Genomic DNA, 23,270 nt, shown 5'->3' with positions numbered 1-23,270 from the left:
GCACAGCAATGGAGACAGGCTGCTCCCCACCCCTGCATGTGGGACTGGGCATGACTGGCATCTTCCAGGGATGCCAGAGAGGGCAGGGAGCCACAGCCCAGCCTCCACAGCAGTCCTGGCAGTGGGTACAGCTGGGAAGGAAGGTGCAGGAAAATCTGAAACTGGCTACAAAGTGTTGGTCCAGCTTCATGCTGCTGAAATGAGGGGATCAGAAAGGCCCTCAGTGCCACCCTGCCACTGCAGGGACACTACTTCAGCAGGCTAAGGCCCACCAGCAGCCGGCCTAACAAACATAAATTGTGTCTTTGCTTTTTGATTTTGCTCCAAGGGCAGCAGAACCACAAGGTTTGATATTGGATTGTGATGCCATTTCCTGTTTCAGTTTGAGTCTTGTTAGAATATATGTGCTGTCATCAGTGGAATTGCATGACTACTGAGGTTCATAAAATTGTTCCATTAGTAAATGTAGCTCTAATTAACACTCTATATGCCAAAATAGTTCTCAGTGTGGTGTCACCATGATATTTTCTGAAAAATCCCTTCTCCAGGATTTCTTCTCCTGGGAAGTTGAGAAGCCTCAGAGAAAAATGTAAATAATAATTATCTGATTCACTTCTCCTGTATTTGCTGCTTTGGAATGTGGTTTGGAGATTGTTTACCAACTGGTGCATGGTTGATTGGTTTCATGTGAATTGTTTTTAATTAATGACCAATCACCATCAGCTGTGTCAGACTCTGGCATCAGTCACGAGCTTTCATTTTCATTCTTGTTAAGCCTTCTGTCTGTATCCTTTCTATTCTTTAGTATAGTTTTAGTATGGCATTATGTAATATCATATCATATCATATCATAATAAATCAGCCTTCTGAGAACATGGAGTCAGATTCTCATCTCTTCACCTCGTCCTGAGGATCTCACAAACACCACAGTGTGGGAAGTGTAGGATAGCTTGAGAGGATGGAATAAAGTTTTACTGAGCTACAGATTCTGTGAACTGATCTGTAAATATTTAAGAAATTTGGACTAGCTTCTGGCATTTTCCAGAAAGAAAATATCAGCTCCCAAAATTCTGTAAGACATGTGTCAGCCCAATTAACAACCAAATGCAGTGATCAATCAAGTGACATTCTACCAACCTTGCTGTATCCGTGAGACTCTCATTAGTGCCCAGATGTATATCTTGTGTTGTAAGGAAGGAAGCATGTCCTCCAAGGAGAGCAAATCCTACAGTGAGGAAAAATGTAAAAAAAAAAAAAAAAAGAAATGAAACACCAGCACTTCATATTTGCAGCCAAGTTTAAAAATCTTCTTGATAGAAAATACATTGTCAAAAATAGAAGTAGAACTCAGCAGGACATCAAAATGTTAAAATTCTTAGCATTTGACACACAAATGTCAAATAAATGTACTGTGGAATAACCCCACTCAAATGTATTTGTTACTGAAATCCTTGGCCATGAGTTCCTATCTGTGATCACAGGAACAGTGATTCCAGCTCCAGGGCTACACATTGCCACAAGCATCACAGTTGCTCCCTGTTCAGAGCCAGGTAATCCATTCATCACGCTGCATTTCTGCTTCATGGGGCTTTGCATCCTAGAAGGACCATCAGAGTCACCTGGTGCATTTCCACATCCTTGCAAGGATCAACATTGTCTTTCATGTAAAGTCAGACAGAAAACCCTCCTCACAACTGTAACAAACCTGAATTTGGTCTCAAATGACCAAGTGCCCTAAAAATGATAATGTGAGAGAGAGAAGAGGAAAGGTCTCAAGCCCTGCCAGCATCCCTCTACCTTGCAATAATTAGGAATTTACACGGAGGTCCAAAGAGATGGATGGATTAGGTATGAAGAGTAAAATCCATTCCTGAGCAGGAAACCATGGAAATTTGAGCATCATTTAAGAGAAGAAAACACTTTGGGGAACTTCAGAGGTGTCTGAACAGTGTTTTGGATGAAGAAAAATTACATGTTAAAGGCAAATCTCTGGTTCTCTGCTGCTTTACTTTAATGGCACCACCAGTAGAAAGTTATAAAAAGAAACCATCCGACACAGACAGGGAAGAAAATATCTTCTTTTCACCAACATATGAGTCTCTTTGTCTTTGCCTGGTTTAGGTCTGAAACCTCTTTCCACTGAATCTGAGTGTAAAGTCCCTCATGGCCACACATTGGGAGGATAGGGCCTGATGGGGCTGTTTTATGAACTGTCACAGATGGTTTAGCATAATCCTAGCATGGGGAACAGGATTCCACAGCTGGGGATGTACACGGTGTAGGATCTGAACTGGGGTGTATGTAGCCTTGTATGGCATTTTCTGTGTGATAAGAACAACTCCCTTCTAGTGCAGAAATTTTCTGCAGGCAGATCACTGGCATTTCTGATGGAGGAAATTGCCAGAGAATCTTAGCATGGACAAACCAGCCTTGTTGAGACAACACTGTGGGGGTGTGAGTCTTTTATTGTGACATAAATCTAGAAAGAAGCCCATCTTTATATTTCCAGGAAGAGAAAAGCTGCACACAGCACAGTAGAGACTCCTACTTTGTTTACCAAACTGTGATGTTGTGGAGATGCTGATGAACTTCATGCTGCTAGGAAAAAAAATTAAAAAGAGAGAAAAGAAGAGTGGAAAAGGAAGAAAAAAACAGAAGAAAAGGTCAAAAGCTGCTCAAGCTGGCTGTATCCATTAGATGGCACTGCTGACAGATTCAGCACTGTGGCTTCAGCACGGTGGTTGTACAGGTCTGCCATGGATTAAAAACTTCATCCCACAGTTACTCTTTAAAAGAGGATTAATCCAGGACTGAACATTAAAACCTTTCACAGATAAAACCAGCAGGTACAGGCAGCAGGTCTGGGCCTCACAGCTGGGCTCCTTACACAGAGCAACCCTTATTAACTTCCATCTCCTGCCAGCAGCAGGGATGAGGAGAGGTCTTCTGCTTTGCATCAGTTCAGCCAGCCTCGGGAGTTTAAAATACAATAGATAAAAAAAATACCAGCAAAACATTTTCTTTGGACTGCCTCAATTTCCTTAGATGTCAGATTAAAAGTAATGATGCTCCAAGTCCCACCTAAAGGGCAAATTTCTGCTCCCCTAACCAGTGTACACTCATTTTATTGAATGGACCCTCTTAAATTTCTTGTTGTTTTCATTAAGGATTGCTCCAAATCTCAACAATATTGCAAGTCACACAGAGCAAACTTTTAAAAATGAAGCACCATTTATTCTACTGTTACTTTTTTCACCTCCCCTCTGCAGCTCAGACACAAACACTGTATTTAAAGAATAGTGTATACAAACTACACATTACAGCCTGTATATTCAGTGCAAAATTTTAAATGAGGACCTCAAGGATGAACTGTCATTGGCAGTAACTTTTCTTTCCCAAATTCTTGTGGATTTTTTGAGTCATATACAATTACGTCAGGTATTTATTCCTGCAAGTTCCACATAATACAGCAGCTCTGCATTTTAGGATTCTAAATACATACACTTTTGTAGATGATTTGCAGTCCAGGCATGCTCCAATGGACATATTCTGTTTTCTAGAAATGATGCCCAGGTAAAAAACTGGAATCTGAACATTCATTCAGAATTGCTAGACGTCAGGCAGGCCAGTCAGAGCTGCCACCTGGAGTCTGTGTACATAGCAGAGCCCTGATGTGTTGGGCTTTCTGCTCATGAACTGGCCATCTGTGCAGGGCCTGGCAACATATTTTCACACAAAACTTTCCAGCTGGAAATACAGGAGCTCTGTGCTCTAGCTTTGTATATAGTTGCAGAGACAGAATATTTTTCAGATTCTTTCATCCAGACTGCCAGTAGAAAGTGAAAAAAAATGATGACTTTTGAAGGTATGCAGGCACCAATTCAGCAAATAAACATTGGAGTGGTGTGTTAAACTGGGAGATCTAATCCTTTGTTGTCACAACCTGGTCATATCCAAGGCCACATGCTAAATATTTATATGAATTGTGATATCTTCAAGAAACTACTACATGTTCATACTGCAAATCCAGCATAGATTATTACCTCTTGTCCACAATTCTCACTACTGTTATTTATCAAAATACACAGTTTCACTCCTCAGGCTGTGGCACATTATTGACCCCACTTATGCAGACTCTTTCAGACAGGACATGAGTGAAATCTTCATGCCAGGCTGTCCCTGCTGCATGGGCCAAGAGGGACAAAATGAATCCTCTAATTCACAGGTTGGCTACACAGGTCTGGAGCTGTTACCTGGAGACACACACAGTCATCTTCTCAGACTCAAAGGAAGGATCTTCTTCAGAATTTCAAGACATATGGATTTGCATTTATTAATTTCCTCATTGCCTGCCTGGACTTACAAAGTAGAAAGTATTTTTCCATTTAGACTGATAACAAAGAACTCTCCTAGGCAGAAATTGCAGAACATTCTTAAAGCAGAAGCTAAAAACTGATAAGCAGTTTTTAAAAGTTATTTTTAAGCTACTCTTTTAAGTGAAGAGTAAACTAAGGTGCATTTGGACCTTCTGTAATGAGGCCAAGCTAAATATTACTTAGCCACTCCAACAGAAAACAGACCCTGTACCATGTATTATCATCCCCACTTTAGTTCATATGCTACAATGCAATTACTTCTGTGATTCTGTGTAGCAGTCTTTAGGCATGGCCATCATGTTCCTCTCCCCACACTGTGTAGGAGGAGTGAATTGGGAGTAATTCCACTAAAGCCAGGGGCACTGAACCCCCCCTAAGGCTGTTAAGATCTTGTATATTCCAATGCACAACAAGAGAAGGTAGGCTGAGCTTTCCTACCTGCCCTGTTTCCTCTCCATTTCTGCTCTGTGAAATATTGTCTGCATTCAGTGTCTGGGAAATGCTTGGATTTATTTATGACTTATTCACTAAAACATAACTGCAGCTGTATATTTTAAGAGCAACAGTGACAATCAGATTATTTTACACCAAAGCTATAACAAAAACAGGGCATTCAACTTGTGCCATACGTGAGGATGTTTATTTTACAAGTAATATATGACCATATATGAATAGTTCTGTTTTCAAAAAGTACACAAAATTTTATGCAGAATGGGTATGGGATTCTGGCTGTGAAGAGCTGACATTTTCCAGTGTAATAGCAGATATGTCATATTTTCCAATAAAATGGCCAGTGATAGAAATAAATCTCCTAGGCTTACAGAACTGGATTTACTTTGCCACTACTCTATGGAAGTTACTTCTAGTTCTGCATTAAACTTACAACATCACTACTTATCTTAGATATAGTAAAATTATATGTGTTTCAGAAATACACATTGGGACAAGATTAAAGAGGCAATTAATTATACCCCAAAGAGAGGTTTATTATTCAGTACAGTTGCAATGTCATTAGAATAAAACAGTTCAGAGAAACAGGATGTTGGAAAACTTTAAATATCAACTGATTTATTACAATGCATCATAAATTAATGTTTTGATAATCTTCAAGTAATCTTGACAACTGGAAGAAATGCAAAAAGGTCACTCCTAAGTTAAAGGGCAAGGAGAACCCAGAGAATTCAGGCCAAGCTGCCTCACCTCAGTCTGTGGGAAGGTGATGAAGCAGCTAATCCTGGGAACCATTTCTAGGCAGATTAAGGACAAGAAAATTGTCAGGAATAGTCAGCATGGTTTCACCAAGAGGAAGTCATGCTTGAGCAGCTTGATCAACCTCTGTAGTTCCATGACTGGCCTGGTGCATGAGGGGAGGGCTGTGGGTTTTGTCCACCTGGACTGCATGGTGTCCATTGACAGTGAATCCCATGAGATCCTCCTAGCCAAGCTGAGGATGCCTGGCTGGGTGAGCAGAGCATGGGATGGCTTCACAACTGTCCAATGGCCAGGCCTGAGAGTGGTGGCCACCAGCACAAAGTCCAGTTGGGGGCCAGTGACCAGCAGTTCCCTCAGGGTCCATTTGTGTCTAGTCCTGTTCAACACCTGTGTTAAGGGTCTCGATGACCAAGTGTGGTTTCAGCAATTCTGCTGTTGACACAAAACTGGGAGGGATGGCTGGTACATCATAGGGTCATGCTGCTGTCCAAAGGGATCTTGACAGGCTGGAAAAATGGTCTGACAGGAGCCCCATGAAGTTCAGCAAGGAGAGATGCAAAGTCCTGCACCTGAGGAAGAACACCCCCTGCACCAGGATGTGATGGGGGCCTCCCATCTGGGGAGCAGCTTGGCAGAAAAGGACTTGAGGGTCCTGGTGGACAGCAAATTGAACATGATCCAGCCATGTGTGTACCTTTCCAGCAGGGGTGGTAAATGGTGTCCTGGACTGCACCAGACAAATACTGCCAGAAGGTGGAGGAAGGTGATCTTTCCTCTTTATACAGCACTGGTGACCTCAAGAGTCTGGATTTGGGGTCCTCAGTATGAGAAATGTTGTTATATGGGATACAGTTGGGATGTCCATGCTAACAAAGGCCAACAGAGATGGCTGAGGGACTGAAGCATATTTCATATGAGAAGTGTTCCAGATGGCAATGCAAGATGTTTTCTATTACCATCTATATGGCAGTTGTCTTTTGTCAAGTAGGCAGTTTGCCTTATCTCTCTCTGAGTGATCACAATCACTCCTCTCTTGGGAGGGGACATCTGCTGATAACAGACTATTGAATGTCACTGCATGACTGATAAGAACTACAGCATCCCATTGTGAAATGCTCTGCCCAGAGGGAGGAGCCAAGCATTCCTATCCAGATATAATCCAGAGGTTCTGGAATAACTGCATGGCTTCTCCACTGGATATCCCAGAGGAACAGCAGCTGCCTCTACTTCCACTGGATCTTTGGAGGAGGACTACACCCTTTTCTACAGGATTCCTGCTTCAGCAGAACCATCCCTGACACTCCAGGAGGGCTGCAGCCACAATTCCAATGGGACTGCCACCAACACCCTGACCCACAGGCTATCAGGTTGGGTTCTGCCTTTGCCAGTATTGTTCTAGTGTACTGCATTGGTTATTTTATCCTTTTATTTTCTTCCCTATTAAAGAACTGTTATTTCCTGCTCCCATATTTTTTGCCTGAGAGCCCCTTAATTTAAAATTTATAGCAATTCTCAGGGGTGGGGAGGGTTTACATTCTCCATTTCAGGGGAGGCTCCTGCCTTCCTTAACAGAGTCCTGTCTTTCCAAACTGAGACAAGAAGAAAACTGAGAGAGCTGGGACAGCACAGCCCAGAGAACAGAAGGTTCAGAGGGAATATTGCTCATGTACAGAAACACCTGAAGGAGGAGGCAAAGAAGACAGAGCCAGGTGTTTTTCAATAGTGCAATGGGCACAAACTGGGAAGATCCTTCTGAATAAAAAAAATTATTTACTGAAAAGCTGATTGGGCAATGGCATAGGTTGCCACAGAAGATTGTGGAATCTTCATCCTTGGAGATATTCAAAAGGCTTCTGGACATGGTCCTGGACAACTGGCTCTATAAGACCCTCCTTGAGCAGGGGATTGGACCAGACGACCTTCAGAGATTACTTCCAACTTCAACCATTCTGTTTATTTCTTTTTCAATAATGTCATTCTTTATAGGCATAGGGACAGCAGGAATTCTGAAAACTCTTCCATGATGTTAGCATGTCCCAACAAACTCCTAGACACTGCACAAGGAAGATTTTGTAATCAGTGCTTTCCAAGTCTCTGCTCTGTAATGAAATGCACTGATTTAGCAGTTCCTGAGAGTTGCAAGGTTTGTTTAGATTAATCTCCTCACCAGGACCTTGCCCTACAAGTGACCTCTCTCAAGCTATTGAAGGGGCAACTCTTGGGAAGAGCTATTTGAGATGACTCAGGAACTTTATAAATAAACACTTCAATCCACTGCAATTGTCCACTTTCACTAGACATTAGAAAATTGGTATTAAATTATCTTGTTTAGCTAAAAGGAACACATGTGGCTCCACATTTATTTTGAGTTAGAAATTCAAAGGAGGGAATCATTTATGTTAAAAAAGCAGCTGAAATGTATAGAGTTTTTGTGGACAGAAAATACTTGAGTCTGCCTTTGAAGCAAAGTCTTAGGCTTAACAGACTTAAGACCAATTAACTGAAGGTGTGAAGTTAATGCACAGAGGCTAAACTGCATTAAACTCTCTTGTGGAAGCTCTCACTCAGAAATAAATTTCACTGGAGTTTAATTCTCCCTTGGATGAATTTATGTGCATTAACTCCCATCCTTAAGTTAATTCATTCAAACTTTCCTGAGCTTCCCCCTTCCATAAGCCTTCAAAAGCCAAGGACTAAGCAGTGTTTCCCTCAGAATACAGAAGAATGAAGGATAAACAGATCCAGAGAATTCATTACCTGGCCATACACCAGGATGGCAGGAAACAAGAAACTGGACTAAAAACTCAGGAATTAAAAAGTGGGTGGTCTTCACAGAGAGGGAATGCGCATTAGTAAGTCCTCATTATCAGGAGAAAACAGAAAGCAACAACATGGCTGCTTAAAGAGCAGGATCAGCAGGCAAATGGCTGTGCCAGACAATACAAAGGCAAATTCAGAAATGCTTGGAATTAATGTATCTGCTTTTTCCTTCCATTATTTTTACCTTCTCTTTACAATTTGTAAAGAAATGGGAATACTCAACAGGTTTCCTGTTCCTTCACTAGGGAGAAGTGAGGGATACTGGGTCAGCTTAAAAGAGAGAAGAGCAAGTTCTTCTTGATGTATCACCAGATCAGAGTTATTTCTTGCTATGAATGATTGATTGATGAGTGATTAATTTCAGCAGTGTCATTGAATTCAGAACAACTACTGTGTAAATAAAGATACCGTAGGTACATGTTTCAATGTTTCAGGACTGTAACCCAAAAGAAAAATGTTCCAGTGCCTGATATGATTAGGCTAATATCCTTGAGTCTCCATCAAGTTATCTTCTCCTGTAGGTAATCATGTTAATTTTTCCCCTGAATTTATATCAAGGCATTACTGTATTCTCAGCCTAAGCACAGATTTTGAAATGCAACAATGGTAATGCATATTACATTAGAAAAATATTTATTAGAGCTTGCAAAAAATTAAATTTGTCATGCTTACTGAAGTAGATGTTAGGAAATGTACATCTTGCCAATACAGCTGGGAGCTTACACCAGAAATACCTATTTCTGCCTATTACATTATTTCTGATTTTGACAAAATTTCAGCAACCAGAGCCATGTGCTTGTGAAATTATTATGCAAGGTGAAACACAAACAGCCTCCATTCTTTTCTTATTTTTGCTTTCAAAGCTTAGGTTTCTCCTGAGTAGAAATTGCTAAATGCAAAATTATGCAGTGTTTTTCAGTACATACTCAATGTATATAGTTTGATATAAAGTCTCACTGTGCCATTGCTCAGACCTACCTGTTTCTGCAGATAATCTTGTTCTTGTGCTTCTCTTCTCAAAAATCATGGCCAAAGATTTGCCTTGCATCAAAGGCAAATACTGAAACATGAAAAATGAACTTATTTCAATTTTATAATTGTTATAGTCTTTAAAGTATGAAATACTTCTTGCAAAATTTAATTCAACATTAGAAAAGTTCCAAAAGTGGGGCTTCTTACCTGTAGTTTTGTTCTCCTGCCCTTCAATAAATTTACTAGCAGTGGAAAGGTTAAAGGCAAAGAAGTAATTCTAGGCACAAAAGCAACTGCATTTTGGCACTCAGTTTGAGCCAGCATTAAGGAGAACTCAGATACTAATTTAATCCCATGCAGGGAAGTGTCTTATATTTTCTACATTTAGTGCTGCATGTGTGGATGGATGGGGTTATCTGACAACAGGGAACTTGCTGCACAAACCTGTTTAACCTTTCCACTCACAAAGTCCTCTGAAGTGTTTAAAGAATATCTCTGGACACTTTGCAGGAAGGTTCTTTGATTTGCAGCACATGATTTACAGTATTTAAGACCTCAGGAGATTTTGATTAGGACATGACAGCTGAAAAGCTTTTTCACAGTACCCTTCAGAACAGTATTTATTTCAACATCTGAGGGACCTAAATGACAGTTAAATCATTTTACCTCTCCTTTGTGCTTTATCCTTTGTTTCAAATCTGATGCCATCCACAGCAAATACTTCAGTTCATCATCTGTGTAGTTCTGTAGAGTAAGGAGGTCCCGACCTTTCAGATCAACATTCATTTGAGCTGGTATCCCATACCTGTGTCAAAAGAGCAGAAAATGTGTAATTTTTTGCCATTCAATGCTAAATTATACATGTGCTAAAGCCAGTGACCAAGCACCTGAAATCTCTCCCACTCCCTCACATGACCCAGCTGGATCATCCTGATAGACTTTGTTAATTAGTTTAAATAATTAACAGATGTGGTCAGACAGGCACCACATGCCACTATGCACTGCATCTATGGCCACTGTAACAATGTTTTAAACTGTGTTACAAAATGTACCTCAGATGTGATTTCTTCTGTCTTCTGAGATGCATATGGCAACTGCATGCTGCCTATCAAATAAAGTCAGAACCTGGAAAAATGACTTATGTGTAGGCCCCAAAGCTGGGAACAGAACAACAGAAATGGATCTTGGTGCTGTTTCTCCCCCTTTTTGCTGTGTGCATGAGTAGATACTTGCCACATTCCAATCCCACTCTCACAAAAGGTGGCATTTCTATAAGTGTATATGAAATCTCTTCATTACATTGGAGAAAAGGGTAAAAAAGCCCAACAAAACAGCCTTGCTGTACCACACGAGACATTCTGGACATGTGGTGCTTGTTCAGCGTATTCTGGCCTCCATCCAGATTTAGGACTTCAGAATCACATGAAATTGGATGTTGATAATCACCCACAGAAGTTACATGATCAAATTTCCTCTGGATTAAATGAGGCATCTTAATGAAAGTCTTGTCCAAGCCCCTGTTTCACAGGCTAAAGGTTAACAGGGAGGTGTGGCAGTTCAGCCCTTTTTGGCCCTGTACTTACAGCTCCCCTTAGCACTACACAGCCCACACTCTGCTCTTGCTAAGGTTTTGAAGGGTATGAGCTAAACATGTATTTTATTTAGACTGAACAAATGAAATGGAGACCAAAGCAGTGCAAAAAAGTGGACTGAGTGCAGTTAATACTTTTCTATTTCCAGTTGTGTTTGTGGTTTATATTTCCCTTTAGCTCAGCATTGAGACTAGGCTCAGATGGAGCACCTGCTAATTGCCAAGCCCTGAAGTCCGCAGCTAGGAAAATATGCCCAGATATACCCCCATGAGGCTTTGGACACAATCCCACACAACAGCCTGAGCCCCACAGTGCAGAGCCCTGGCTTTGGAGGGTGGGCTAAGCAGGGCACAAAGCATTGGCCAGATGGACACAGCCTGGGACTTGTGGGCAGGGGCTCCATGTGCACTGCAGGCCAGGGATGAGGGCTGTCCCTCAGGGCTCTTGTTCCTGCAGGTTTAAGCCATTTCAGAGCTTTCCAAATTCTTTATTTCTGTCCCATTCCTTTTCAGTAGGTTCTGATTTGGTTTTCAGAGTGGCACCTTCTGAGCTTAGTGCTCTTTGTGTCCTCCTTTCTCTTCTGCCTTCTTTGCCTGCTCTGTTTCTTTCACATTATCTGTCTTTTCCCAATGCAGCTCCAGCCAAAAACCCTCCCCTGATTTTTTTCCCCAGTCCATGTGCTGAAACAGCCCTGGGTTAAGTCATGAAGGCTGGCAGTGAAATGTCATTGTAAAATCTTGCTCCACTTGGGCTTCAGCCCTTGAGAGCTTTGCCTTAGAGGGCAGGAACATCTTTTCCTTGCTGGAAACTGGAATTCCAGACCATTGCAGGGTGTGCTATGGATCACAGAGGGGAATTACTGGGGCTCCTGGGGTGCTGTTTCTGCTCTGCTTCCCAAGGGTGCAGGTGACAAGGTGTCAAGGTCCCAAAGCCATGTGGGCTCTCAGAGCAGATGGGAAATGTTTGTCTGCTAGACATTTTCAATCACACTCACAGCTCAAAACAGAGGAAGGAAGAAAATGGGAGCAAGTGTAGGGTCTTTCATGGATCAGGTAGTTTCTACCACACCATGAAAAACAGCCCACCAAGATAAGCTACTGAAATCCACTCTTATATATCAAGAGTTTTAATACCAGCAGTTTATAATAATGAGATTTGCTTTAATTTTCATTGTGCATATTCTAAAGGAAAATAGTTTTATAACTGGGACTTCTTTAATTACTTTAAATTTTCAGAACAGGGATTTGCTTTTTTAACTTGTTTGTGGGGAAAAAAACAAACTTGTTCTGCATTAAAATCTATGCAATTTCTTGCTGCTTCCTACTCTCCTTATTTCAAGAACAGCTTTGGGGCTGCTCCTTGTTTTTCTCATTTCAGCCTGCAATTCCTTCCAGGGACTTAGAGATTATCTAATCTCAACTTGCCAAACAACAACTTCTGTTCATTGCTCTTGTTTCACCATCTGGCATGATTGAGAAGTGGACTGAGAAATATTCATCACTATTTTCTCCACTGGCAGATAGTGAAGCACTTAAATTTGTTGCTGGAGAGGATTTGGACTTACCATCCTTAAGTATTTTCAAGAGGTGCCTAAGCAAAGGCATAGCTGTTCCCATATGGTGTTTGACAGGCTGCAAGCAGAAAGCTGGACTACAGATCTGCTCCTGACCTCTTGAAGATTCTGTTTTATTGCTATGACCTCCAAGAAATTTACTCCCTTCCCTGTTATCCATATGTGAAAGAGTGGCAGAAGTGGAAAAAATTAATTCCAGAGAAGGAGCATGAGACAACATACCAAAGTTAAAATGTAACGGGCAGAATTGCAAGGTCAAGCAGTTTTGGCTTCTTCCTTTCTGAGCAAGACACATAACTTTGGACTCAGCACAGACTGACATACATTAGGTTATTTTGCAATATTAAACACAGTGCTATTAGCTGGGAATACCCACAGACAGTGGTGATAGTTTATGCCAATATTATGCTATAATGTTAAAAAACCCAATAAAAATAACAATGCTGTGTGTGGAACTTAACAAATCGGATTTCATCCTTGGAAAACCAGCTTTACTACACTTGTTTTCCAAAATTGCTTTTCCATCACCTCTGTGAGCTGCAGAAATTTCCCAACTGGCTTCAGTAAAAACCCAAAATTCATAAGAAAATTAACATCCAGCCTTTAGGACTGCTCTAAATCTGTAGCAAATAAATTATAGAATTTGGAAAACATTTGGTTTTCATATGATGTAATGTAGAAATTATAAACAAAAATTACTGCATATTAGGATTGCTGTGAATGTGAAATTTATGCATATTGTTTTCTAGAACTAATGACTTGTTATGTAACAAGTGTTAATTCTGTTCTTATTGAAGCTGACCTAAAACCATGAGAAAACATGGAATTGACTTTCAGCTCTAAAATTTTAACCTGATTTTGGAGATGTGACAAACCTGAGAAGCAGCTTAGTGAAATGCTGTCATACAGGAACTTTCCTGAAACTGGGGGAGCAGGCACAGCTATGTGGGTGCAGAAAGAACCCAAAGCCAGGTCACAGAGGCAGATCTGCCTGCTTGACTTTGAATCTCCCCTCACATCATGCTTTTGCTGCATGCCTCCAGGGTATATATACACTCAAAATAATGAGACACAGATTCACCTTGCAGCTTCAAGGAGAGAATTCCCCACCTGAACTGGCTACAATATATGTCTAAATGCAGATAGATCACCTTTATTCAGATTATTCACTAGTTATATACTGGTTACAGTAGCTGCAGCACACACTGACCTCAAGAATAAACATTCCTTCCTGACTTGGCAGCTAAATCCCACAGAACAAATTAATGGTACTTCACAAACACTAAAAACAGATGATACTCCAATCTCCTGAAGTCACAGAGCTTGCTGGCTGGTGAGGTAAAAGGACACTAAAATTGCAGGGAAAAGCCCCCCAGAGCCTTTCTCCAAAATACTCCTTCACAGCATTCTGCTGCTTTTGGCTCCAGGTTTCTGACGAAACACCACACACCAGATAAAATTAAAGGATAAGCTCACCAAAACTGTCGCAGCAGCTTCTTGCTGGTCCCTGCTAGTTTTGCAATACTGATGAAATTCCTCCTGTTAAACAGCATCTTCTGTCTGCATCAAGGCTTCTCTTAAGCCACAAATAAAGTTATGAGAAAGGAAGGTGTAGGAAGCAGAGAGTGAGCGGTGCTGCTGTGCAAATGAGGGAAAACCAAGAACCAAGGTCCTTGTTTTGGCTGTCTCAGCCAGCACTGGGCCAGGCTGGGCTGACCCTGAACCTTTTCTTTGGTCAAACCCTGCAGATACAGAGATTTCTCCCAGGGCCCATTGCACCACTTGCAGTTTGTGCTCCTCTGTGTGGGCTCATCATGTCATATCACTAGTGTCAATACTATTTCATAGCTATTTGGGGTTAAATATTTGTACAGGAGCATGTGCTGATGGAAAAACGCAAAAGAAGACTTGCAGGATCAGCATGAGCAGGGGATGGGGCTGTGGCCATGGGGGCTTTAGCACAGCCAGGCAGGGACTGCTGGCCCTGATCTGAGCCTAAATGAGGGTTCTGGGTCCTTGGCTGAGGAACCGGGCAGGACATAAAGATTTATTCATGCTTTTGGGGCCCTGACAAGAATGAAGTAGTCTGCATTAAAGAAATCTACATTTTCCTGGCAGTTTTTGTTGGGTGGGGGGTTTTTTTTGCTTTTTTTTTTCTTTCTTTTTCTTTTTTTCTTTTCTTTTTTCCTTTGGGGTTTTCTTTTTGCTTGTTTGTTTGTTTGTTTGTTTTCTGTTGTTGTTTCTTTTTGTAAATTATTTTTGGACCAAGTTTTCAATTATGCTGTGGTAGTGTTCAACAGTGTGGGCCCAGAAAGTGTAATACTGCAGCCTGCCTACCTCCTAAGGCTAAACTGCTTGCTGTATAATCTGAAGTAGGTCAGTTGCTAAATACTAAAGTGATTTAATTTAAGTTTCTACCTTCAAATATAATTGTCAGATAAGATTTTATGTCACCTGCACTCTAGGTGGTTTTGAAATATGACCATTACTTTCTCATTTCTTCCTCCCTGTAAAGAGAGACTCACTAGGGTAAATCAAGGTGATGGCATATCTGTCAGAGAGGGTGATACCTTGAAATTACAATTCAAGGAACTTATAATTAAAACATACAAGAGAGAAGTTTGACTTCTGGGAAAGACAGACAGCTGTGAAAACATCATGCAGGGTGATAGCTCCTGGTGGGATTTGCTCATGCTGAACCAACCCTGAGATACTTGGGAAATGCAGCAGTTGCCAGGGGAAATGTCAAACAGAAGTAAAATCCTAGAGAAATGAGTAGTGGGGGGAAAAGGGAAGAAAGAGAAGAAAGGGAAGAAAGGGAAGAAAGGGTAGAAAGAGAAAAATGTCAGGCCATGTTTTCCCTCTTGGTTGTCCTCTGGCAAATGACTCCCATGACTTTCAAGCCCAGCCCCTGGGACTGAGCTTGTGCCATTAGTGATGCTCCGGAGAAAAGACAGCAGACAAAGCAAATGTGACCAAGGTGCCCAGGGCTCCAGTGCCGCCCTGCAGCCTCCCAGGGAGGGGACACTGCTGATGCCTCTTGGACTGGGTCTGGCTGAGCTGGGCTCATTTTCCCACAGCAGCCCTGCCATTGCTGGGCTCTGCACTGGCAGCTGGAAAGGTGCTGATGCCACCCCAAGAGTTTAGGGGACTGCTGAGCAGTGCTGGCACAGCACCAACACTGTCCCTCCAAATTCTCATCGATCTGTAGGTTGGGGGTGGACAAGGTCTTGGGAGGGAACACAGTTAGGACAGCTGACCCAAATTAACCAAAGGGATATTTTATATAATGTAATGCCAGCTCAGATAGAAAAGCTAAGGAAGGGAGGCAGAAGGGGTAACATTCATTATTTTACAATATGTGTCTTCTGGAGCAAAGGTGAGATGCTTAACTCCTGCTTCCTGGTAATTGGCTGGACATCACTTGCTGATGGGAAGAAGGGAAAAAATTCTTTGTTTTTTTAATTTGCTTTTGTGCATGCAACATTTCATTTTTGCTTTAGGAAACTGCCTTCTCTCAACCTATGCTTCCTGTCTTCTCTCCTCTGTCCAGCTGAGAAGGAGTATAGATGAAGTGTCTTGGTGGGCACCTGGTGTCCAGCGATGGCCAATCTACCACACCCCTGTACAGAGGCTGCCTGACCCCAATTCCCACATGGACCAATTTCATAGGAAGCTCCTGTAAATGAGTGTCACCTAAGAGGAAGGGGACAGCATCCTGTGACGATGCTGTGCCCACGGCTCTATTCAAAGCCTTTCCCCCTGCCTACCACGGCCCATCCTGTGATGCCGTGCTCACAGCCCTCTACCAGACCTTTCCCCCTGCCCAGCACAGCGCTTCTGCAATGCCGTGCCCACAGCCCTGTGCCAGGCCCAGCACAGCCCATCCTGCAGCACCGTGCCCACAGCCTCGTGCCCGGCCTTTCCCTATGCCCAGCACAGCCCATACTGCAATGCCGTGCCCACAGCCCTGTACCAATCCCAGCACAGCCCATCCTGCGGCGATGCCATACCCACAGCCCGGTGCCAGGCCTTTCCCTATTCCCAGCACAGCCCATCCTGCGGCGATGCCATACCCACAGCCCGGTGCCAGGCCTTTCCCTATTCCCAGCACAGCTCATCCTGTGGCGATGCCATACCCACAGCCCGGTGCCAGGCCTTTCCCTATTCCCAGCACAGCCCATCCTGCGGCGATGCCATACCCACAGCCCGGTGCCAGGCCTTTCCCTATTCCCAGCACAGCCCATCCTGTGGCGATGCCGTACCCAGAGCCTTGTGCCGGGCCTTTCCCCGCGCCCAGCACAGCCCATCCTGTGGCGATGCCATACCCACAGCCCGGTGCCAGGCCTTTCCCCGCGCCCAGCGCAGCCGATCCTTTGGTGATGCCGTACCCAGAGCCTTGTGCCGGGCCTTTCCCCGCGCCCGCCCTCAGGGCCCGGCCGCGCCCGGTGCCGCCCCCGCCGGCCGCCAGGCGGCGCTGCCCGCGCCCCGGCGCCCCCGGCCCGGCGGGGCTTCCTCCCGGCCGCCATGGCCGCGCCCGCCGCGGGGACAGAGCTGCCCGTGCCCGGTGAGTGCGGCCGCTCCTGGAGGCACCGGGGGGACGGTGCGTCTGCCTGTGCCCGCCCTGCCCGTCTCTTCCCTGCAGGGCTCCCCCGGCTCCGGGCCCCGCGCCGGGCTGGTGCCTCACGGTGTCCGGGGAGAAACGCGTCCGCTGCCGGCAGAGCTCGGACGGGGCAGCCCCGCCAGCGGCGGGGCCGGGGGGCAGCGCCGGCGCTCGGGGGGACGCGGTTAATTCGGAGCATTAATGGTTGGTTTGTGTCGCGGTTTGGCCCAGGGTAATGTTTAAACGTCGCCTCGTTGCTGGGATAACAAACGCCTCGTGTATATCCTGTGTGATTTAATTTACCGAGTTGGTGGGGTTCAGTTTCCAAAGTTACCGAATCAATGGGGTTCAGTGGCAGCGCTGAAGCGCAGAATGGGCCAGGCTGGAAGGGACCGCCGCGGGTTGTCTGGTCCCTTCCAGAGCCATCCCACAGCTCATGGCACAGGATTGTGTCCAGATGGTTCTGGGGTATGTCCGGTGAGGGATACTCCTCACCATGCACGGTCACTGCCCAGGAAAGAATTTCTCCCTCTTGTTCAGGTGGAACTTGCCGAGCGTCAGTTTCTGCCCATTGCCTCTTGCCCTATTGCTCAGCACCACCGAACAGAGCCTGGCTGCATCTTCTTGGCACCCCCTGGGCTCAGATAATTATACACATTAGGTGTATATAAATACACATTAAGGTTCCCTGTAAGCCATCTCTTCTCGAGGCTGGACAGGCCCAAATCCCTCAGCCTTTCCTCATAAGAGAGATGCTCCAGTCCCGCAAACGTCTTTATTGCCTCTCCCCATACCCACTTTGTGAGCTCCACGTCTCACTTGTACTGATGAGCCCAGAACAGAGCACAGCAGTTGTGTCCAGATGTGATATGTTGTGGCTTAGTCAAATGAACGAGATACAAAAGGCATTGGAAAATGTATCAGCTTTTTGTATGCATTGAATAAAGAATATAAAATGTTTTCATGTTAACCCTTCTGAAGGGAAAAGAACCAGAGAGCTCTCTACCTGCTGGAGAGATTGCTAAGAAAGTTCAGAAGTGCATGGCTGTCCGGCTAGACATGAAGACTTCAAACAGAGTTTTCAGATGCTGTTTAGCTTGTCTGTAGTTGTAGGTGTGTCTAGGTAAAATAAGGAAAAAGCTCAACTTCTTCTTTAAAAAGGCTTGAGTTTGTCTGCACAAAGCTTTTTGAGCAAGTGAAAATGAAAACCACATCTAGTGAGGTAATAAGTGCAATTTATACATGTTTGCCCCATCTGATACATAAAATAACATCTTTGGAAGTAGGGGAAGCTTTTGCAATAAATAATTATTTTAAATGCAAATCAAATATACAGTTTAAGAAAGAACTTTTAGGTTTTGGAGCTGGGGTGCATATTGTTGATGAGATTGTTTTCTTTGAAAGTTAAAGCACTAAGTTGTCTCAATGTCATTTTCAGAAACAGTCTACTGTTATTGTGTGTATTTCCTAATGTGTTACATGCTAACAAAATTTACAAGGAAAAGGTTTGGTTTATTATTGGTTTTGTTTTTAAAAACATCTCTATTTTATAGCACAGGCTTTGACATTTTAAAATAGGAAGTCTAATTGAGATTTTATATCTGAGCTGACATTGTCTGCAAGGATTTTGACAAATTATTTAACTTGTAAGTTCATGTATTTTTCTGTAGAATTGGCATTTTCTGTCAAACCACATGCCTAACCAAAAGCTGAACAAATAGTTAACATTCTGTGTTTTAGCAACTATGTTGCTAACATATTTGAGAGGGGGAAGAATTGAGAAGCCGGGCAAACTACAAAGCCTGAAGAGCTGCTTGGACTTTATTTTGGGGTGGTTTTGTTTGGATTTTTTAGTTCATGGTCCTACCACTGAATCACAGAATGGCTGGGCTTGGAAGAAATCTCTGGAGACCATTTGGTCCAACCCCCTTGCTAAGGCAGGGTCAGGCAGAGGAGGTTGCACAGGATCACCTCCAGACAGGTTTTGAGTATCTCCAGAGCTGGAGACTCCACAGCTTCTCTGGGCAGCCTGCTCCAGTGCTCTGCCACTCACACAGGAAAGTTCCTCCTCCTGTTTGGGTGAAATTAGAGTTTTTCCAACCCATGTTTTGAAGGCTGAGAGAAGGAAGAAGAGAAAGATAAGAAAATAAAATGTGCCACTGAACTGATACAGCATATCTACTTCAAAATATGTGAAGTAAAATTTGCTTTCACTAAAACTGACATCTTTTTCTGTTTCAGAGTCAGGTGCTGTTTTCACATTTGGGAAAAGCAAATTTGCAGAAGATATTCCTAGCAAGTTCTGGTTCAAAAATGACAAGCCTGTGCTCATATCCTGTGGAGATGAACATACAGCTATTATTACAGGTCAGTATTGGAAATGGAGGATATAGAATCAGAATTGTTAAGGTTGGAAGAGACCTTTAAGATTACCAAGTCCAACTATTAATCCAGCACTGCCAAGTTCACCACCAAACCAAGTCCCCAAGTGGCACATCTATACATCTATAGATAAACACATCTATACATCTATAAACACCTCCAGGGATGGGGACTCAGCCACTTCCCTGGGCATCCTGTTCCATGGAGAAATTTTTCCCAATCTTTGGTCTAAACCTTGGTGAAAACCAAGGTTTTTACAGGACTTGCCCAAGAGCTGCCTGGAGGAAGTTTGTAACAACTGAGTGTATGACAGGATTTAAACTAAGTGTAACTTAGTTCAGGCTGAATGTTTCTCATGAATCTGACAATGTTTAGTATGTTACATGTATTGTATCATGGAAGTAACAGTAACTGCTGAACACCACAAGTTCACTAGAAATCTCCTTGAAACAATAATTGTATCTCTCAAATTAAGCTTGGAATTACTGTTGCCTGTCAGATGAAAATAGCCCTTGAAAGAGCAAGTCAATAAAGGATTTCAGAAAATCCTACAAAAATCAGAAATAAATGGAAAAAGCATTCAAAGAAACTCTGGTGTAATAGAGGGAGCATCATTAATGGTTTTTTCTTTTCTTTGAAATGATGGAAAAAATACTCATTAAAGAATTTGTTCATTTTATTTTACATGGAAGGAACTACTCTTCTGTGGATGAGCATGTGTGATGGTTGTATTGACGATCAACTGCTGACAGATAATAAGACTTTGTTGTTGAAAAAAATATATGTGTCTTTTCAGGACTTTTAAAATTGGAATGTAGTTATTGCTCATCAATTTACAATTGGTTGTTGTGTATTAAATAATTTCCTGAGGCTTTCTTGCAATGTTCACAAGCAACATTGAAGATGCTGAATTTTTAGAAAGAACTATTCCAGGCAAGATAAAAAAGACTGTAGATTTCATGGGCTGCAGAACACCCTGAGGTGAAATTACGTGATGAATTTTTCAAGCCTAACTTCACGGCAGATGAATTATACATTAATAGTTTATTTTGAACAAAGCTTGGCACTTCTTCTTGGATTGAACCAATAATATTAAATTACCTGTTGCATTGAATTAATCTGGATGTTACCTGGGGCACTGTGGCATTTTCCTTTTGCATTTCCTTTTAACATATACTTTTATATGCTCACACCCAGTTTGAAATAACACAGGTATAGTTCTGTGTTTAAACCAGTAAATTTAAATTTAAACCAGTAAATTTAAATGCCTGGGCCAGCACTGTTAACCCCAGTCAGCAACAATCCCCTAATTCCCACATCACTGTAATAGTTACCACTTAGATAAAGCTTTTGAAGAGGTCATCTTGCAGAGATTTTCATGCAGCACCATTTCTGTATAATTTCTCCTTCTCTCCATTACTTTAGTATATGCAGCTTTTTTCAAAAGTGTCTCTGTAGCTTGTCCTAGCTGTTGTAGTGGGCAGGTACATCACCAGGGAGGCTTCTAGATGATCAGATCTTTATTTCCTCAAAGATTTTGCCCTCAAGGAACTGTAGAAGCATGAGAAAAAGACATTTTTGGTAGCAAAAGGTTTTCTGGGTCATTGTAAAGTAAAGGCAAAAGTGAAAGTAAAGTGTGGATCAACAACAAGCAAAGGTAGAGAAACTGCAAGAGTCATACACAAAAAGTGAAGAAGGAAGGAAAAAGCTCTTCTCCCTCATTTGTTCTTCACACCAGTGCATGCCCATGTGCACCTCACATTTCTGCAGTTAGATGGAATTGGATAATACAGTCCTTGGGAATGACCCTGAGCTGCAGTAACAGCTGGAATAAATGGTCCAGAAGCTCATGCTGATAATGAGTTTACTGAGAAGGGTGCAGACCCTGTGGGAGACCAGGATCTTCTTCAGCTGAACCTGACCTGGAAGAGATAAAATGCAAACATCACCAAGGAAGGAAAGTATCTCAAGCAGGTGTGTGTTAATGCATGCTTCATTTTACCTTCAGTCTTTAGTTGCAGGTCACAAAATTTCCCCCCTCCTTTTTTTCCCACACCTTGAAAGAGGGAGTGAGAGGTAAATTTTTAGGGGACAGTAGGAATATGAGGTAGGTTAAAATTGAGAAATACACCAAATTTACAGTTAACATGGCTCAACAATCCTAAATAAAACAATCATCCCCAAACTGATACAAATCATTCCTTAATGCTGGACTTGGGCAGGAGAGATGGCTACAGCTAGCATCAAATCTTGACTGAATACTAATTAAGAAAATGTATAAGAACTGATATTTAGCATTCAAACAAAATATTCAGAACCTTTCAAATACTTCTTTTATCTAATCCAGCATCAATATTCCCATATGACTTTTATAAAGACAAGTGTAAAATAAATACAAAACACTCCATCTTTTGCATTTCTAGGTCAGGAGTTAAGAGTCCAAAATTTTATTTACCTGCTGTAGCTGCATGTTGGAATTGAAGGCACCAGTGATAGTTACTTGCAGACTTTGAGTTGGCTTGCTGAGCTAGTTGAAATGTTTTCTTCTTCAGGAAGGAAGTTTAGGATTGAAATTTGTGTTTCTTTATTCTTTTGCATATCATTGGCATAAGCTTGATTAAAATGTCCAAGCAGGAATTTTTTTAAGCAGTGGTCTTCCTTAGGTCTTTAATGCAGTGATGAGCAATATATATTCCACCATCACTTGTAACATGTTTCATAATGGTTCTTGCCTCATTTCTGTATTTTTTGGCCCAAGAATACTGATACTGCATCTTCTATAACTGCAGGCTTTGGAAAGCAATTAATTCATCCTCATGGGAGCTGGTGTGAAGAAGTATGAATATGCGTACTTTTAAGACCTCATTCCAATGCCTGTGTATTAAATTTTATTTCCTACAAAACCCTCAAACTTAACAGCTATCTTATTGTTTATTTGCCTTGATTAGAGTATCCTAGGCAGCTTAACCACATTTGATCAGAGACTGATCCTGTTCTCAAGGGGGAAAGTGCTGATGAATGAAGACACCTTTTCTGAACTGAGTGCCCTGGAGAGAATTGAAGCCCCCAACACAAGAAAGCAGAAGGAAAGAAAGAAGTATCAGTTGCAAAAGTGGGAGTGAAAGGTGCATATGGAACCACAAGATAGTAGACTCATAATTTCAGGTTTTGTAAGGCATTAAGCATTCAACAGAGATCTTGGAAACCCTCCAGGTGTTTTGTCACCAGTTTTTCTCTATTCTTTCTGCTTACCAGTAGGTCATCAGAACATGGCACAATACCTTTTGCATCAGCTGCAAGGGGAGGATGAGAAAGATTAGTACACATTTGTGTTGATGTATGTGAGCAAGCAATGTTCTGTGCTGGTTTTGCTTGTGTGATGCCAAATGTCCTAAGCATGACTGTGCTTGTTGCTCAATAAAGTTTCTGAAAATATTATGACTTGTCTAAAGAAACTGATGCCACTCTTATTTTCCTGGGATTTATTTGACTTCTATATGAGTTTTAAATCAACTGTTAACGTAATTTATTCACTAAATAGCTCAAATAAAAATAATTTTTAAAATAATCGTGGTTCCTTGGCATTTGCTACTCTGTACAAAATACTACCTTTTATGTTTTATTCAGATACAGTTTCTCAGAAGGATCTTATAGTAAATATTCAAGGCCTGTACATTGCCTCCCCATCTTATTTCTCTCCCACACTCATATAATTTAAAAAGAAAAAGGGGCAATATGTA

At 42.3% G+C, this 23,270-nt stretch overlaps 2 protein-coding genes and 1 long non-coding RNA gene across 4 annotated transcripts in view; 2 read left to right on the top strand and 1 right to left on the bottom strand.

Moving 5' to 3' along the window:
- OTC (ornithine transcarbamylase) overlaps nucleotides 1-14,144 on the bottom strand; it is a 31,702-nt gene extending 17,558 nt beyond the window's left edge. For both annotated transcript variants that reach the window (XM_059466446.1, XM_059466447.1), the window contains exons 1-4: nucleotides 14,022-14,144; nucleotides 10,047-10,185; nucleotides 9,387-9,468; nucleotides 1,138-1,225 (exon numbers count right to left, since the gene is read on the bottom strand). In XM_059466446.1, the coding sequence (XP_059322429.1) occupies nucleotides 1,138-1,225; nucleotides 9,387-9,468; nucleotides 10,047-10,185; nucleotides 14,022-14,098 (386 nt within the window). In that variant the 5' untranslated portion in view covers nucleotides 14,099-14,144. The remainder of the gene's footprint in view (nucleotides 1-1,137; nucleotides 1,226-9,386; nucleotides 9,469-10,046; nucleotides 10,186-14,021) is intronic.
- A 2,915-nt stretch (nucleotides 14,145-17,059) lies between these two features.
- Nucleotides 17,060-23,270, top strand: part of RPGR (retinitis pigmentosa GTPase regulator) — a 39,418-nt gene continuing 33,207 nt past the window's right edge. Inside the window, exons 1-2 of the mRNA XM_059493891.1 lie at nucleotides 17,060-17,112; nucleotides 19,390-19,515. Coding sequence (XP_059349874.1) covers nucleotides 17,073-17,112; nucleotides 19,390-19,515 — 166 coding nt within the window. The 5' untranslated portion in view covers nucleotides 17,060-17,072. The remainder of the gene's footprint in view (nucleotides 17,113-19,389; nucleotides 19,516-23,270) is intronic.
- LOC132087548 (uncharacterized) lies at nucleotides 21,286-22,627 on the top strand. Its single transcript, XR_009420530.1, has 2 exons — nucleotides 21,286-21,504; nucleotides 22,479-22,627. It is a non-coding gene; the product is annotated as an uncharacterized LOC132087548 (long non-coding RNA).

This window comes from Ammospiza nelsoni, chromosome 2, assembly GCF_027579445.1.
Source record: "Ammospiza nelsoni isolate bAmmNel1 chromosome 2, bAmmNel1.pri, whole genome shotgun sequence".
NCBI classification, from domain to species: Eukaryota; Metazoa; Chordata; class Aves; order Passeriformes; family Passerellidae; genus Ammospiza; species Ammospiza nelsoni.
The sequence above is the reverse complement of the archived record's forward strand: the minus strand, read 5'-3'. Positions and strand labels throughout refer to the sequence as shown.